The sequence below is a fragment of the Aquarana catesbeiana genome, linkage group LG05, assembly GCF_042186555.1.
Source record: "Aquarana catesbeiana isolate 2022-GZ linkage group LG05, ASM4218655v1, whole genome shotgun sequence".
NCBI classification, from domain to species: domain Eukaryota; kingdom Metazoa; phylum Chordata; class Amphibia; order Anura; family Ranidae; genus Aquarana; species Aquarana catesbeiana.
In genome coordinates, this window is record NC_133328.1 from 101,435,057 (window position 1) to 101,454,076 (window position 19,020).

Consider the following 19,020-nt stretch of genomic DNA (forward strand, 5'->3'; position numbering starts at 1 on the left):
TTCATACATCAAAGACAGCATGCATCTTTTACAAACTCTCAAAAATTACACCTGGGAACCATCCTACATATGTCTCTTCCTTGATGTAGTCTCACTGTATACCTCTATACCACATGAGGTTGGCTTGAGAGCTGTACTACAATTCCTTAATGATGACCCTATGCTGAACACCAGTCAAGCCCAATTCATCTTGGAAGCCACAAAGTTCTGCTTGACGCATAACTACTTTGAATCCAATGGCAACTTCTACCTACAGACTCATGGCACAGCCATGGGAGCCAACTTTGTCCCAAGCTATGCCAATCTTACCATGGGTCTGTGGGAGAATCACTACACCTGGCATAACAATCCCTTTTCCTCACACTTGACATTTTATGGCCGATATATCGATGATGTAATAAAAATTTGGGATGGTGCTAAATCTCTAATCCCACAATTTGTAGACCACTGTAATACCAACGATATGGGTTTATCATTCACTTCATTCTGTGACGATAAATCTTTAGCTTTCCTTGACCTGACACTCAGTCATGTTTAAGGGAGCATTCCCAAAATTAAACCAAACCAACTGCAGGCAACTTTTATCTGCATCACCACAGTTGTCACCACCCTCGTTGGATCAAGAACAACCCCAAAAGCCAATACTGCCGCCTAAAACATAACTGTACTAGAGATGAAGATTACGCTACACATGGTCAACATTTAAACAAAAATTCCTAGAGAAAGGTTACACACCCCACCATAGATGAAGGCTTCATGTTTTACACACAACAAAGCAATACCACAGATAGACAATATAATAAAAAACACCTCATACATACAACCACTGAGATTCACCACAAATTTTCACACTAAATTTAGAAATATGGAATGCATATTCCAAAACCATTGGTCCATTCTACAAGAGGACCCAAACCTTAAATCCACAATCTCAGCCCGACCTCTCTTACAGATGAGCCAGGAACCTAAAAACCAAAATTGCACCTAGCAGATTAAAACCAACTTCTTCCTCCACCAGTCCCCCCCTGAAGTTTTTCAACATTCTAGGCATGTATCAATGTCCTAAGTCTCAGTGCCTGACTTGCTTACATGTCACCCATAGACAAAAAGAATTTCAGTCCAAGGGCCAATAATATCCCATATCCGACTTTTATACTTGCTCATCAGAGTTTGTGTTGTATTGCCTATCCTGTCCGTGTGACAATACATGACAATATGACAATATGTAGGCCGCACAATCCGTACACTCTGTAAAAGGTTTGGAACACTGGTGGACGCCGGGTCTGACAAACATAGTGTCCCCAAACAATTTCTCATTCACCACGAACACTCCTCCCTTGATCTGAAAGTTTGGGTAATCAAAGCAATACCCGAACACTTCTGGCACCTTTGCGCAAGAGATCCTACTGGATATACCGATTAGATACCCTTGCACCGGATGGGCTGGATGAGGAATTAGAAATTAACCCTTTACTTGAAATATTGGTCTAGACCAATTAACTTCTAATCCCATACTCCATTCTTTCTTGTATAAATAGGTACTCTTATTTATATATACACACAACATTTCTCCATTGTATAAACATGCACTACCATAATTAATATATATTATGTTTGCCCTATTATAACCCTTAATTCGTTTTGGCTAACAACCTTCATCATCAATCATTTTTAAGCATAATGACCCTTACGGTCTTATTCCTCCTCTTGATATCCTCCAATAGTAAGTACCCAATGTACCGTGCCCCCACTGTCAAATTGGTCGTCCTCTATCCTTTCACTTAATTTCCCTAGTGACCCCTTCCTTCCCACTTTGGTGATCCCATACCCACTGCAGCCTCAGATTGTTATTTGAAATATCAGACAACTGGTGCAACACCAGTTGTCTGAGTGGCACCTTGTACAGTTGTTGTAGTAAAGAGTGGTTTTATGAGCAGTTGAAGACCCCCTGTCAGCTGGTATTTTTAGCCCTTTTCTGCAAGCCCCTCCTATTATTAAGGCGTTTTCACCCACAGAACTGGTTCCCACTAATTAATTTTGATTTTTGTACCAATTTGTCTAAAATCGACAGACTGTTGTATAGCAAATCGCAAGGTTAGCAGTTTCTGAGATGTTGCAACCACCAACTATGGCAATAACAACCATTGGACAATAAAAGTCACTGTTGTGTTAACATGTAGGCTCATCTGGTAAAATCATAAATGAGTGTATGTCATTACATTTGGTACTTGTCTTAACAGTAAAAGTGAAGGGTCTTGAAGACCAGAAATGGGTCATTGTGGTGTTGCACCAGTTGTCTGATATTTCAGATGTGTAGAGACACGTGAAAGCGATGGCACACATTACATTTTTGTGTGCTCACCTGTCCGACACCTTTAAACATCTGCTTAACTCTATGTTAAAAAGTATGCATTGTCTTCAACATCCAACCAGGTATAAATGTGCAGGTTCATTCAGGACAAGTGGAATTAAATGGTCGCAAGGGCAGTAAAAACAATTCTTACACCTTGTATTTATTTATTTATTTTAATAACAGTGTATGGCCATGCATGGTTTGATTCAGATGTTCCTGTACTTTGAAATAAGGAGGTTTTTTTTTTAGATATGTCGTTTTGGGATGCACAGTATATAGGCAGTCCACATAAACAAAGGCTGCAATGCAAAGAAATGATTCAGAAACAACTGAGAGCAGTTGCCTAGGCTACTGACATATACACAGGACAAAATAATACCACTTTGTACAAATTGTACAAAAACAAGTCAGCATTTAACATGTTCTAGTCTTTGAACAGTAGATGGCAGGGCAGACAGTACATTACTGGTCCTATACCTTTTTTTTTACACATCGTTTTGCTTGTTATTTTGCTATCGATAAGTAGGATTGCAATTCTTTTTCTTGTCACATAATTAGTCCTGTAACTTTGCTGTCTCTCACCTACTTGAAATCTGACCTGGATACAGCAAAGAGCGCTCAAAACTCCGTTAATTCTACTTTCTTTATTTAAATCTGTTCTGAGAGAAGTATGCGTGCTGGCAAAGCTGACCTGTCCTTCTAAAAATACTAGCTGCCTGACTGCCTTGGCTTCGTTACTTTTAATTTTGTGACTTTGTGTCACTAACAATATGCAGATCAGAAGTTAAAACTGGTTCAATGATTCAGAAAGTATTTTAAGTGATTGTAAACCTCAGACATGAAATATGAACTAAGCTGATCTCTTTATAGTGTGTACTCGCCTCAATTAAGAGCACTAAGTGTCATTTCTGTCTGCTGCTTCCTTCCTCTGCTATCAGTATGAATTACTTCTGACAAGTTTTTCTGACACCAAGAGAAATAAGGTGACAGGGGAGGGACCTCCAGCTGATTGACAGCCCCAGCGCTGTTTCTGTGTTCTGTGTGAAGGGGGCATGGCCCTTGCCTCCAATCAGCTCTCAGAGTTCTCCTCACTATGCTCTACATCCATTCAAAGTCCAGAATTTATAAAGCTTTTCTGAGCTGTCAGAAAAAAGGATGCAAAGAGCTGAAATGACAAACTGCAGATAAGAGAAGACTGCAGAAAAACAGGGACAACTTATGTAGGAAGATGTGTTTCATCTCTGTGTATAACCTGTGGCCAATCACTTTACTGTGTATATGTAAGGGTTTATAGCCCCTTTAAAGGGGTTGTAAACCCTCTGGGTTTTTCACCTTAATGCATTCTATGCATTAAGGTAAAAAACCTCCTGTGATGCAGCAGCCCCCGAGAGCCCCCCTTTTAATTACCTGAACCCTGTCTTTCCAGTGATGTGGATGAGCACATCAGCTCCAGCCTGTGTCTCGGGTCCTGATTGGATAGATTAATAGCAGTACAGCCAATGGCTCCCACTGCTGTCAATCAAATCCAATGAAGCGGGAGCCGGGGGCGAATCCTGCTGTCTGTGTCAATGGACGCAGCAGCAGGACACGGGAGCGAGCCCGCACGAGTGCCCTGAGGGACAGCGGCTCTCTAATGGGGCACTCGAGAAGAGGAGGACCCAGGAGCATCGCTGAGGGACCCCTGAAGAGGAGGATCTGGGCTACTCTGTGTAAAACCAACTGCACACAGGAGGTAAGTATGACATGTTTGGTTTTGTTTTTTTGTTTTTTTTAAAAGGAACCTTTAGATATCCTTTAAGCCAGTGACAACCATTTGCATTTTTAGAAGGAGATTAGCAATGATAGTCTACAATTCCTTTTGATACATCTCTCCTTTGAAAACCAACGGAACTTTAGGTTAAAGTCAACTAAATAAATTTTAGTCATTCAAAACAAAAAAAGAAATGAAAAAGTTCTGCAAGGTCTAAAGCTGGCTGTACATTGTGTGAATTCTGTCTGTTTCAGCAGGAACTGTCCAAAATTTAATGGGCGACCAAGTCAATCATACAATTTACACAATAGCTGCAGCAGACAATTTGTTCATCCACACTGTATAGCGTGGATGGAGAAATTCAATTTTTTTTAAAGATCAGCCCATAGGTTGTATTAAAAAAAATCATCAGTGAAAACAAATCAGTCTATGGCCAGCTTTAAAATGAATTCTCTTTTGAAAGCAGCCAATTTCTACATCCTGAGTGAAAAGGCCAGTATGCTGTAGTGGAAAACTCTTGCTCTGCTGTGTGTGGAAGCAGTGGTCTCTCTGAAAAGGAGCAACATCCCCTTGCTGAGTCAGACCTTTAGTGTAGGAATCAGCAAAACCCATGCCCCATGCTGATTGGTGAACTCAATACTCAGCGGGGAGCATGTCAGACATTTGTAGAGAGGTTGCTGCTTCCACACAGAGAGAAAGGGTCCCTCGTGCTGGGGTTGCTTTCCAAAACTAGACTTTGCATACCTTAAAGTGGTTGTAAACCCCGCTTAATCATTTTTACCTACAGGTAAGCCTATAATAAGGCTCATCTGTAGGTAAAATGAATATCTCCTAAACGTGCACCGTTTAGGAGATATTCACTCTGGATGCATCCAGTGACATCACTAGGGCATGCACTCTGAAGGTCCGGCATACCTTGGGGAACGTCAGAGCTTTGTGCTGGAATGGCTCCCGTGCGCACGTGAGGGAGTGACATCACCGTGGCTCTAGCCAATCACATAGCTGGAGCTTGCGAACCCGGAAGAAAGGCAGGTGGAACATATCAGCCCTCTCAACGGTGACTTTAGAGCACTGGAGGGCTTCATTCCAAGGTGAGTATTTCATAATGTGCTAGTATGCGATGCATACTAGTACATTATGCCATTGCCTTGGAGGTTTGTTTTTTTCTTGAACAGCTGCAGTTTACAACTGCTTTAACTGAATGGAAATATTTTAACTATAAAGTTATTTTGAAAACTGACACTACATTGGAGTGATTTCCTAGTAGCTCTTATGAATAAAAGGTAATATCATGGGTACAAACTGTAATGTTTAGTACATGGGTAGACAAGTGCAAATTTTCCAAAGTTATTAGTTGATTTATGGAAATGGAGAAGGGCAATATCTACAATATTAAAAAAGAAAGAATATCTGAAAACTTGTACATTTCTGTCTGTATCTAAAAACAAGATTTTATTTTATGTTGTCTGAATCACACAATTATCAGTACGTGGCGTGAGATGCAGATACACAAAAGAACAGGTAGGCCTTTTCCCACGTTTTATGCTCCAGGAACAACAGGTATTATTCTGTGCTTGTAGGGTCTTTAATTAATAAAACATGGAGAAATGTGCATGTATTGAGATGTAATAAACATATATATTTTTTATTTTGGCCTGACAGTTTAACCACTTCCTACGCCGCCCATAGTCAAATGACGGCTGCAGGAAGGATCTCCCATCCTGGGCGGGGCGTCATATGACATCCTGGGTTTCCCAGCCTTGTAGGCATCACTCGGGAGCCAGTGCGTGTGCCCGGCAGCTGCAATGTCTGCCACCCGCAATTGCCGGTAACAGAGCCGGGATGTGGATCTGTGTGTGTAAACACACAGATCCACATCCTGTCAGGGGAGAGGAGACTGATCGTGTGTTCCCAGTACAGAGGAACACTGATCGGTCTTCTCCCCTTGTGAGTCCCCTCCTACTACAGTTAGAATCATTCCCTAGGTAACACATTTAACCCCTTGATCGCCCCCTAGTGTTAACCCCTTCCCTGCCAGTGACATTTATACAGTAATCAGTGCATTTTTATAGCACTGATCGCTGTATAAATGTGAATGTTCCCAAAATAGTGTCAAAAATGTCCGATGTGTCCGCCGCAATGTCACAGTCATGATAAAAATCGCAGATCGCCGCCATTACTTGTTAAAAAAAAAAATTATAAAAATGCCATAAATCTATTCCCTATTTTGTAGACACTATAACTTTTGCGCAAACCAATCAATATACGCTTATTGCAAATTTTTTTTCCCAAAAATATGTAGAAGAATATATATCGGCCTAAACTGAGGAAAAAATTTGTCTTTGTTTTTTTTAAATTGGGATATTTATTATCGCAAAAAGTAAAAAATATTGTTTTTGTTTTTTTCAAACTTGTCCCTCTTCTTTTGTTTATAGCGCAAATATAAAAACCGCTGAGGTGATCAAATACCACCAAAAGAAAGCTCTATTCATTTGGGTACAGAGTTGCATGACCGCGCAATTGTCATTTAAAATGCGACAGCGCTGAAAACTGAAAATTGGCCTGGGCAGGAAGGGGGTGAAAATGCTCGGTATTGAAGTGGTTGAAATGGCATTAAATATAAAATCCAAAATGTATTATATTGCAGCTCACCAATTCTTAGATGTGGTGGCTATATATGTTTATGTTTTTGAATTTCTTTTTCCTTTATTTTCCCCTGTTGATTTGGCAATTACATCTGTTATTTTTCTACTTCCTTTAATAGACCAAGCTGTCCAGTAAAAGTAGCAGTTAGGAGGTTGACACAAACCATTTACCACTGACAGGGGTGCTTAGAAATGATCAGCTTTTATTCATTTATGTAAAACCTTTATCTCAAAAGGAATAAAAAAAACTGTTGCGGAACTGCCTAAAAAGTCTTAGCCGGAGTTAATTTGTTCAAGTCCATCTAAATTTGCTAGTCTAACACTACCCTCTCCTCGGATTGACAATGCTGCTGTTCAAGGGTGTCTCCAATGCTCTTCTATCCAGAGTGGAGTCACCTTAAAATGGTTCTAAAGACAGAAGGTTTTTTTATCCTAATGCATTCTATGCATTAAGATAAAAAAAACTTCTGTGTGTAGAAGCCCCCCTTAGTCTCCCCCCTCCCAATATTTATCAGAGCCCCATCTCAATCCAGTGATCTTGCACGAGAGCCTCGGCTGTGCGGGACTCTCCCTCCTCATTGGCTGAGACAGCAGCGGGCGCTATTGGTGCCCACTGCTATCAATTAAAGTCAGTGAGCCAATGAAGAGAGAAAGGGGCGGGGCTAAGCCACAGCTCGGCATCTCAATAGACACACAGAGCAGCAACTTGGCTCAGGGTCCCCCATAGCAAGCTGCTTTCTGTGGGGACACCCGGAAGGAGGGAGTTATATAGTTACATAGTAGGTAAGGCTAAAAAAAGTCAATAGTCCATCCAGTTCAACCTGTATAGGTGTACGTGTGTCAGTGTCTATAATAGTTTCCCATACCACTGTATGTTGTGATTTTTAAGATGTACATCCAAGAGTCTTTAAAAATATCCATACTCCCTGCAGCCACTACCAATTGTGGGAGAGAGTCCCACATCCTTATTGCCCTGACAGTGAAGAACCCCCTGCGCAGTTTAAGGTTAAACCGCTTCTCCTCCAGAGGGGAAGGGCAAGGAGTGCCGGCGAGGGACCCAATAAGAGGAGGATCTGGGTTGCTCTGTGTAAATTCGTTGAACTGAGCAGGTAAGTATAACATGTTTGTTATTTTTAAACCAAAAAAAAAACAAAATTTTAATATCACCTTAAGACAGGAAGCATGTTACTGGCTGGATCACCAGGTGAACATAAAGGAAAAAAGCTTAAAAAAGAAAACAAATGCAGCCACCACATCACCAACCAAGTATTGGTAAGCTGCAAAATATTCAATGTGTGTTTTTAAAAAGAAAATGAAATACAATGTGGGCGCTAGGTATCCTTGCAATTTCCGAATACTGTGATGCTCCTCCCTATATAAAATATCAATCTTATATAGTCCACCACAACAATTACTTACGATTCATAATATCCATACAAATATGTTTTGTTTAATACTGCTTTGTTGCAATCTTTTATGGAAAAAAATAAGTGTATTCACCATACCTTCTGTAAAGCATTCCTCTGGTTCCATGCACTCTTCAGAAGAGTCAGGTTGCTGTTCAATAAATTCCCGAGACTTCCTCAGATCCACAGTGCTGCATTCAGAAAGGCTATCATCTGATTTCTACAATAAAAGAATATAACATTAGAGAGTGGGTGGAAAGAAATCCTTCTTATAACTTTTGTACATACTTTCATAATATGCAAGCCTCAAAGTTGGCCATTGTAAGCTGATTCATTTATGAAGAGAGTACATTTTTCACGAACTTCAGTCCGGCAGACATTAATGCTGCAGGCAGTACACGTCTACGTCCTATTTTAATCCTTTTAGAGTAAGCTATTTCGGATATGTCTACCTAAAAAGCAGGCTACCATTATAATAAAACAACTGTTGTGTTTTCCTGTTTGCTGGCATGTCTCTGCTATTTGTACACTATAGTTTATTTAAAGGTAGCTGAGGAAGTGGGGATTACAATGACATTACTATGCCATGTAATATTAGAAAAGGAATGTTCCATCCCTTTCAAGGCTCATCTGTGCGCAGTTCTGCATTGTATGGTCTGAAATTTTCCCCGTGGATCAGTCATTAATCCAATCCGATTAAAGGATCACGATTTGTCTTCTTCAGTTTTACAATATCTGGAGGATGTATACATACAGCAAAATATTTCATCTGCAGTAATTAACGATAATCAGGACACGTCAGGATATATCTGGGCTGATTCCATAACAGTGGAAACAGTGGTAGTTTCCTGTAACAGCAAAGTAGCGGTAAGACTAACCAAAAAGGAAGTTGTTAGTAAAATATCTATCTAACCGCATATGTGACTTCTTTAAATTGACCCCCCCCATGATGCAAAATAGCCAACTGATATCTTTGCAGGGTGTACTGCTGAGTTCTGGATTACCTGCATTGGGATATACAGCTTACCAGCTGTTAAACAAGACCAATCCAACTAGTAAGTCATGGGGTTAATTTACTAAAGGCAAATGGACTGCAGTTGCTCCAGAGCTTAGCAAATCAGGTAAAGCTGCACTTTTCAAACAATACCCAATCACATGCAAGGAAAATTAAAAAAACAGCATTTTTGCTTGCACATGATGATGGAAGTCAGCAGAGCTTTGGCTCATTTATTAAGCTCTGGAGTAACTGCTCTTGCAGAGAGTAAGTGCACATTGCAAAGTGCACAGTATGTCTTTAGTAAATCAACCCCATATCCTTTTACATCGAGGGGGTTATTTACAAAAGGCAAATCCACTTTGCACTGAAAGTGCACTTGGAAGTGCAGTCGCTCTAAATCTAAAAGTAGATCTGAAACGAGTGGAAGCTCTGCTGATTTTATCATCCAATCATGTGCAAGCTAAAATGCTGTTTTTTATTTTCCTTGCATGTCCCCCTCGGATCTACAGCGACGGCACTTCCAAGTGCACATTCAGTGCACTTTCAAGTGCACTTGCAGTGCAAAGTGGCTTTTCCTTTAGTAAATAACCCCCTATATCTGCGTTGTTCTTTAAGGGCTTGTTCACACCATGTGCAGTGCAGGAACACGTGCTTTCCTACGCCACACAAAAACTTGTCGACTTTTGCAGATGGGCGCAGGTACCACTGATTCTTAAAGGCACCTCTACGCATCTAGCAAATGCACACATTCATGCCCACCAAAATTCATGGTACTGCAGCACCATGCTACTTGGTGCAATGCGATTTTAAAAATTGTGCCTGCACATTTTTGTGCATTTTACATGCATAGGGAAGCCCATTGAAATGAATCGGCTGCCTTAAAACGCAACATGCAGGAATATGCAAAAAAGCTTGGATACACCTCATGATGTACATCATATTTTTGCCACTAAATGTAAAATAAGACTTTTATTGTCAATAAATATTAAATGTGCAATGTTGAACGCTTTTTTCTTTAGAGCCCTTTTGGTGGTGGAAGTAAAATGATTAGGAAGAAATATTATGAAATGAAAACATCAACAAGGAAAGTTTTAGGCCCGTTTCAAATGGGGCGGATCCGCTCAGCAGACTCCGCTAGCTCAACGGGGAGATCGATCCTTTGATCCATGCTGTGCAGGAGGATGACAGCTCAGTCTCCACTCACTGTGCAGGGAGGGACCTGTCAGAGCCCCACTGATCTCTATGGGAAGATCGGATCAAAACAGACAGCATGTCTGTTTTCATCCAATCCCATCCGATCTGATTCGCTGGACGTATGGCAAGTGTATCGCCATCCGTCTGTTTTCAGCAGATCTTGTTGGATCGGATGGCAGGTGGGTGTCAGCGGACACATCTCCGCTGACATCCGCCTGTCCATACAAGTCAAGGGTGGACTGCTCGGATCTGCTTGAAAAATGGACAGGTGGATCCAAGCGGGTCTATCGTGTGAAAAGGGCCTTGCTATAAAAAAATACAGCACAGCCAAAACTGTAAGTGAAAAATAAGTGAAAATAAAGGACATAGTTATATAAAGAAATGTTTTACATGTTAATATTTATTGACAATGTAAGTTAGTGTACCGCTACCCCCGTAGGAGCCGCTGGGTAGATAGGTCCTCTGTTCTTTGCCTCGACCCTCCAAAGGCCCTCAGCATCTCTGACACACCAGATTGAGCACAAAAGCAAAAATAAACACAGTGAAAGAGTTCGGCAAATAATTCCTATTCCCCACCAATAGTGCTATACCAAAAGTAGAAACCGAACCAGTTAGTAAAGGAAATTTTATTGTATTATAAATCAATGGAGTTGATAACCAAGTAAATACAAGTGAGTTAACAATTATTATAACACAATTCAGTATAAAGGATAGCTAACCAGGAGGCATAAACAGTAGTAATTCCATCCAAAAATACAATAGTGGACAGCATACTGCTAGTGTGTACTAGTGAGGGCAGTGCTAGGCCTAAACCTACTGGGTAAGCGCAGTTACATTTAAACAATATAAGCTCTCTGCTAGGGACTCCCTCTTGGGCCTATTACGGGCCCTGCCCCCCCCCCCCGCCCCCCCACTCCAGACCATTGTCCCACCTCTATAACACAGGATCAGTGGGCATGACCCAGAGTAAAGCCTAGTACACATGGCGGCCGAATTTTAGCCGGCATCGGCCGGTTCAATAGAAACTGGCCAACATTTGGCATCTCTCAGCCAATGGCTGTCCCTCTGTCAGAACACAATAGCTCAGCAGGGGAGATCGCTGTACTAATATCGGATGGTTAGAACAGCGGCTCCGACCTGAGCCGAAAGTTTTTTTCCGTTCAACCCGCTGGGGTTAAAAGAAAAACAAAAACGACTGGTGTGTACTAGGCTAAAAAACAGCCAAAAGACCAAAGAACCAGGAAAGCATTAAATCCAACCGTCCCTTCAGAGACAGCACCTAACTGGCTAATTCTAACCCACTTACGTTCCTGCTGTCATACCCTCCACACTCCTCTCAACACATACAACCCACTATAATACTCTCAGTGCATCCTCTCTGCACATACTGCCCACTATCGCATGCTCCACACTCCTCTCCGCACATACTTCCCCTCCCATACACCATGTACTCTTCTCCTGCAAACACTGGATCCTGCCTAATTATAAAGAATAAAATGTTAATATTTATTGAGAAAATAAGCTATGTTTTACATTTAGTGGGTTAGATGCACAAGAGTTCTGGCAGATCATATTTTGTACAGATTAATAACATTCCCCCATTATACCTTCCACACTCCTCTCCACACATGTTGCCTGCTGTCAAACCTCCCACACTTCTCTTTGTACATATTGTCTGCCATTATACCCTCCACACTCCTTCCTGCATATGCTGTCATACTCTCCACACTCCTCTTTGCACATACTGTTTGCGGTCATATCCTCTGCTCTCCTCTCCGCACATACAGTACTACCCACTGATTAGTTCCACTGGCTATAGCTGGCAACACTGATCATTGTATTCTGCCAGTCGTGAGCCTTTCTACAATCCTACAATCCTTCCTTCCTACAATAGCTTACTGGGAGGATTCTCCCATTCACCTCTAATGTGTGGATGGGGGAATCGGCTCTTTTTTTTAACCCCCTGGTTTAAAAAAATCAAATAACTCATGTGTGGCCTGCCTTACGTTTTCTGTCAGACATGCTTTTGCTAGCCATTATAAACCTAGGGGTATCATGCATGAAAGTGTGTACTGGGAATAAACAAGTGGATTGCTTCATTCGGATACTCTGATACATGATTGTATAAAGGGAGCCTCTATGCACACTACTGCCAATTACATCTAAGAGAAAACATTAAGGGATGATTAAAAAAACGCATAGGAGAACTTGCCAAAGATTACAGTACAAAACATCTTTATGCCTTTGGCTGCCTTTCTGCTAAACAGATAGTAGACTGTGATTTGTGAATGAAACGTGTGTGCCAAAGTATACATCCCTGCTTAGCACCAACCTCACATCACTGCTGTAATAACTGCACCGTCATGGCTTTTATCAACATACAAATCACGTATTACACAGTAAGATTTAATAAAGAGAAAAAAAAAAAAGATGCAACACAGAGATAACTAACAGCAGGGCAGACTGTCTGAAAAGGAATTATGTTGTGACATATGAAAATACGGGGAAACAGACAGAAATCTCCGCGTATTGCAATACTGTGTTTAATGCCGAAGTGATATGGCTGGAAATTATTATTTTTTTCAAGCAATGTCTAGCTGACATAAAATAACGAGGTTGACTCATAACACAAGACTCCATATTCTATGAAGTTTAAACCTGACTTTGAATACAGAGCACCATAAATAAATACACATAGAGACAGTATGCAAAATAGTAGTAGCTGGGGGATTCCAGATGCATAGGCCTAAATCTGTAAGAAGTTAATATAGGATGAAGTATGCAATAGCAAGGTTTTAGGAGACAAGGGAACAGACTGCTGCTTGATTCATTTGACCTGATTTATTAAAGTATAAAGGTAGGTGAGAAGAAATGAAGTAAGCCCAGGGCCAGGACAAGGGGTGGGCAGTAGGGTTGGCTGCCCTGGGCGCAATGGTTTTGCAGAGATGAGGGTGCCCTGACCCTAACCCTAGGGGAAGGGGGGGTGCAGTGGGGCATCCTCCCCCTGGGCACTGGATGACCTTGTTCCGGCACTGAGCAAGGATGTGTTTACTTCAAACATCTAATCAGGTGTAATTAATTTAGAAAAACATTGCAACTGACCACCTCTTTTATCCTATTATACATCTTTCTTTTGTATGAACACAGTGCCAAAGCACAAAGGGTCCTTTCCCATGTTCTGTGACAGAAAAACACAATTTACAAGTAAGGCCTCATGCACACAGGGTGTCTGTTTTAGGCCATCTGATCACCAGAACACCCGGTGGGAAAAAGCTGCTTAAAAAACACACCCAAAGCCGCATATTGCACACAGGTTAGGCACGTCTGACATTTGAGCATTAAAGCATTCAATTGGTGAGAATATTAATTTATTCTGGCCACTGAACTGCATTAACGCTCACACCTTAATGCATTGTTCCCGCAAGAAAAACACAGGTGCACCGCGCTGCACCTGCAGGATTAGTGGGAAAGCGACCTAATACACTGACATTCTCTTCTTCTTGCTCCCTCCACAGCCGCCTACTTACTCTGCTGCCAGTACTTGCGCCATGCACTTTGATGCTCTTAGATGGAGGGTCGGCAACCAGTTGATTGTAAACTAGGCTTGCCGACCCACCATCCCAGAGCATGGGCATGCACTTCCCTTGTTTGAGGTCACGGGCCACATCAGAGGACACCCCTAATCTAGACATCTTTAGGCGCATCTAGCATTTTTTCTGCTCTTCAGCTCCTCTCCTGAACAGGGCTTTGGTGGGGTTTTTTCAGCCTGTAAATGCTCCCCTTCTAATATGCCTGTTAATGCCTATGTGTGCATGAACACATAGACTAACATAGAGGTGATTTTCGTAGGCTGAAAAAAAAAGCCAAATGCCTGTCATAGCACCATTTTTGGACCCTAAAAGGGTTGAATTTATCATTAAACACAGTAGGCCTGTGACTAATGCGGCTTTTCCCTGTATAGCCATTGTGTGCCTACAGCTAAATACAAAGGAATTGCATATATAATGGAGCTATTTTACCTGCCAAAGAATGTTTATTTCTGACTATCTAGTTCTAAGATGTATACAGCTCAGCCATGTCTGGCAGGGAAGAAGCCCTGAATTCCTCTTTTCCTCTTCACTCTCTCAGTCAACATTGACATTGAAGCCTTATGCCGCTAGCATTTGTAAATAGACAGGAAAGTATATTATATTTTTTTGATTTATCTTAATAGAATATATATATACTGTATATATATATATATATATATATATATATATATATATATATATTTATTTATTTATTTATTTATATATATAATAGAAAAACTGCCTTTACAATCACTTTAAAGCAGTATTAAACCCAAAACCAAAAATGTTATATATTTGAAGTTAACCAATCTTTAGATGTGGTTTTCTGTAGGGTTTTATTCTTTTTTTTTCACCTGGTGTCCTGCCAGTAAGGCAGACCATACATGGGTCGAATTTTGAAAGAATTTTCTTTTGAAAATCTTATCTAAGAATTTTTGTTTGAATTTTGCACCATGGGCTGCAGCAACAGCTGATTTTCGTGCGGCCATCGAATTTAAGCAATCGGGCATGCTGGAAATTTTTTGAAAAACAAACGATTTTCTTATCAATGATGGGAGAATCGTGCAAGAAATTTCATCAAAAAAGAAATGCGCATGTGTAAGAAAAGAAACTTCCCAGAAAGAAAAGAAGATTCCCAGCCATGAAAATTATTTTCTGTAGCAACAGGAGGTGAAATCGAAGGCTTAGCTGGTCGAATTTTGAAATCAATGGTGGCACCATCGGATCACAAAACGCACAAAATTTTTGATTTTCAAAATAAAATTCTTTCGAAATTGGACCGTGTATGGTCAGCCTAAGTCTGTTGTTTAAGCCTCTTATCCCGCTTAAAGGAGCCGACTTATAGCTACGACGGCTCACGGGATCGCGCTGACCTGCCGCAGTATAATGATGGCGGCTGGTTGGCAATTGGTAAAGAAAGTATTATGCTGGAGTTCTGCTTTAGTTTGTTAGTCAAGTCTATATAGTCATAATCTAAATCTGCTAATGCATCTAACACTACCTTCTCCATTGGGTGACAATGCTGTGTCCAAATAGCGGAGACACCCTAACACAGGAAGTGTGTTATTGCCTTATCCACGTGAAAATAAAGGGAAAAAAAAGCCTAAAAAAGGAAACAAATGCAGCCACCACATTTATGGGTTGGTAAACTGCAATATATAATATTTTTGTTCTTGGGATTAATGCTGCTTTCTCTTTTATGTCTTTTGTATTTGCCTGTATAGGACACAACATACAGGGATATAGGAAAGCATTATAGACACTGATACACATGCACCCACACAGGTTGAACTGGATGGAATATTGTCTTTTTTCAGCCTTACCTACTATGTAACTGTGTAACTATCTAACTATAAAATCTCCCATACTGTAAAATTCCATACAACAAAGAACAAATACTGGACATACCTTTTTAAGTACATCATCCAACTGCTTTGAGTCAATATCAGCCAAGGGCAGTGTAAGCAAAGATAAACACAAAATAAAAGTATTATATTCATTATTACATAGCAAGAGCAGCAGAAAGAAATACATGATAAAATAAACCTCTATTTAATTTGAGATCATAGAAGACAGGTATGAAAGTACTTGGTTTAATCATTTATACAGTATGAGAGTTTCAAGGAGACCAGAAACCTTGCATTAAAACTTTAATACAAGTGACAATGTGCAGGTCATCTTTAGCACAGTCACACTGTATTGCTGTCATGCTGTCATAGCAAATGAGGCACAGAGCAAATGGACAAGTTCATGTAATGTGATCCTTTATTTCAGTGTAGGTGCAATTTCTCTTTTAACAGTTGTACGCAGACATGAATAAACGCAGACTAAAAGCAACTGGATGCTCATCCCATAAATTATATTTAAATAATAGACGCCCCACCTTTCACCCCCCCCCCCCTTTGGCTGAGTACATATGGACAGCAATGGGGTGGTAAAAACTGATTTCTTTTTTACCCTCACCCCACAAACTAACTTGGTGGACACTTAAGTCTAGTCTGAGCAGGGCAGCACACACAACGAGATGGTGCCTGGGCCCAGTGTGTCCATGCACACCAAAACAAGACAAATGGGTGGATTGAGCCAGAAAAACACTGTAGTCCACATAACAATGTATTGGTGACTAGTTACAAAGGAGTGACAATAAAACAAAAGCTGATGCGTTTCAGCGAGAGCCTTAGTCGTAGCATGGTATGACTAAGGCTCTCACCAAATGCGTCAGCTTTTTTTTGTTTTATTTTCACTCCTTTGTAACCAGTCACCAATGAATTGTTATATGGACTACAGTGTTGCTGGCTCAATCCATCCATTGGACACTTAAGTCTATCCACAGAGCTGTAGCATCAAAGTGCAGCAAATTTAACTTGTAACATCACGTTTGGCAAGTGATGCCTCTTGCCAAACTTGCCCATTGAAGTCAACTGTGTGCCAACCATTGGGCACGCAGCTGCAACATGTTATTGCAATGCTAAATACCCCTTGGGATTGGAAAAAAAAGCCATTCAGGAGACAGCTGTATTGTCTTCTGAATGCCTGCAAACCACTTCTGAAAAGTGATCCACCACAGATTGTGGGGCCACACGTGTGAATGAGGCCTTACTGTGGCCTTCTCATTATATTAGACAGCATAAATACACACCGCGGATCAAGATGAAAGCAAGTTCCTTACTGACCTCACTGGCTTAAAGCAACATTTTGAAAATTCTAATTACCTGGCTGTAATGTGCAAGAACGATGCAAATCAGGAAAGTCAGAGAAAAGTCTGCATATTTGTTCCAGATCAGAGACTCACTGTTTTAGCGCTAGTTTACATTTGTGTTGCCTCTGGAGAGTGATCCGTGGTGGATAGCTCTTTTGGAGTATTTTGGCAACTGTTGAGGAAGCATGTTTTAACTTCTAAAAACCCACACCACTATATTCATTTCAATGGATCAGTTCAGCAGGACCATATGGCCCGCCCAGTACAACAATAGGAATACATTTTGCTGCACCACAACCTAAATCATTGAGGCTGTGACATATGGGCACCTTGTTCGCTGCCTTTGCAGCTTCAGGGGGAGCAGTAAAAACACTCCCCATCAGTAAACAAGGCCTTAAAGAGGGGGAGCCTGATAGCCAAGCAGCCAGAATTTCAAGAATCAGACCTCAGCTGGACACATTTACTAATACCAGGATGGCCCTTGATCCAGTGATCCAGTGAGGCTGATTTACTAAACTAGTTGTCAATCTTCACTCCAAAAATTGTGTGAATATTCACATCAATTATCCAGTTTTGAGAAAAGCAAACACCTGTTCACTGTGTATACCCAATCATGTGCAGATTTTAACATGACTGGATAATGAAAGTGACAATTCACACATTTTTTTAAGTGGAGCTTTTCAACTCCTTTCGTAAATCAGCCAAAAAGTTGTTTACATTCTCTTGAAGAGGAAGAAATTTTAAAACGAGTCATTTATTACTCGTATTAATTTTAAATATACAATACATTTCATTTTTTTTTTGTTTTTTGTTTTAATTCCCCTATTCATGACTTCAAATTATTGATCGCGTTGCATACCAAATCATGTGCACATGCTTTTCACATGACTAGATAAATAAAGTCAGTATTCACATAATTTATTGTGTGAAGGTTTTCAAATCCTTTAGTAAATGAGCTCAAAATACCCTTAATGCAATACTATTCTATACTTTAAAAGTGCATAAAATAAAATGCAATGCTGAGAATACAAAAGATCACACTGTTCCTACAGAAAATATTAAATGAAGTCATCAGGCAATGTGGAGAGTGAGTGGCATAAACAAGTAGGTGATGGAAGGGGACCTATCATCACTATCAAAGGACTTCAGCACTGCACTCACATCCCGCAGTAACATCTCTAATGGAGCAGATAGTAACGTGTTGGAATGGAGAAACATGAGCAGCTGCAAGGAAGCTGCCAGGCAGGTGTGTTGAAAGAACTCTACAGCACATTACAGGTAATCTACTAAAAAAAGATCCAAGAGGTGACAAAGAGTGAAGTCACTTTAAAAACATGTCTTCATTTCCTCCATCACTAGTGACCCTTTTCCATGCCCTCTGAACACATCTATATTGACTATCCATGTTACTAAACCTAACTGATTAGAGAGGCACTTTTTTATCCTCCATAAAATGAATGGCTACACACACCAAAACCTGTGCAAAAAAAAATTCTTACATACTGTGGCGTTATAAATTGGCCCCTAAGATAACACATTAACACAGAGCGAGTAATTTTGGAACAAATAAAAAAGCAAAAACCCAGAAAAGAAGAAAAGATTTTGAAGACATATTTTTAGAGGTGTATTTATACACCTACTAAGATTAAGAATAAGGCCGCTTCAATAAAGTTTATCAAAAGACAAAATTTATATGCAATTAAAACCTCTGGCAATTCTTTTTTTCTTGTATTTTTGCTGTCTTTGTCCCATTAGGGAGATTTTAGATGACTTTCTGCCTTGAAGATACAACAGGAAGCAAGAGGAATTTTTTTCAAAATGAGGGTAATGCCCCTCTTAAGGCCCATACACACGATAGGACTTTGTAAAAACTTTCCCGTGGATTTTTGTACAAAGGGCGTCGGCCG

The 19,020-nt window shown here is 40.5% G+C and overlaps 1 protein-coding gene across 4 annotated transcripts in view; it reads right to left on the reverse strand.

The window, feature by feature from the left end:
* LOC141144373 (sodium channel protein type 5 subunit alpha-like) overlaps positions 1-19,020 on the reverse strand; it is a 586,505-nt gene that overhangs the window by 141,537 nt on the left and 425,948 nt on the right. For all 4 annotated transcript variants that reach the window (XM_073630007.1, XM_073630006.1, XM_073630004.1 and 1 more), the window contains 2 exons: positions 15,823-15,846; positions 8,254-8,374 (listed from right to left, as the gene is read on the reverse strand). In XM_073630007.1, the coding sequence (XP_073486108.1) occupies positions 8,254-8,374; positions 15,823-15,846 (145 nt within the window). The remainder of the gene's footprint in view (positions 1-8,253; positions 8,375-15,822; positions 15,847-19,020) is intronic.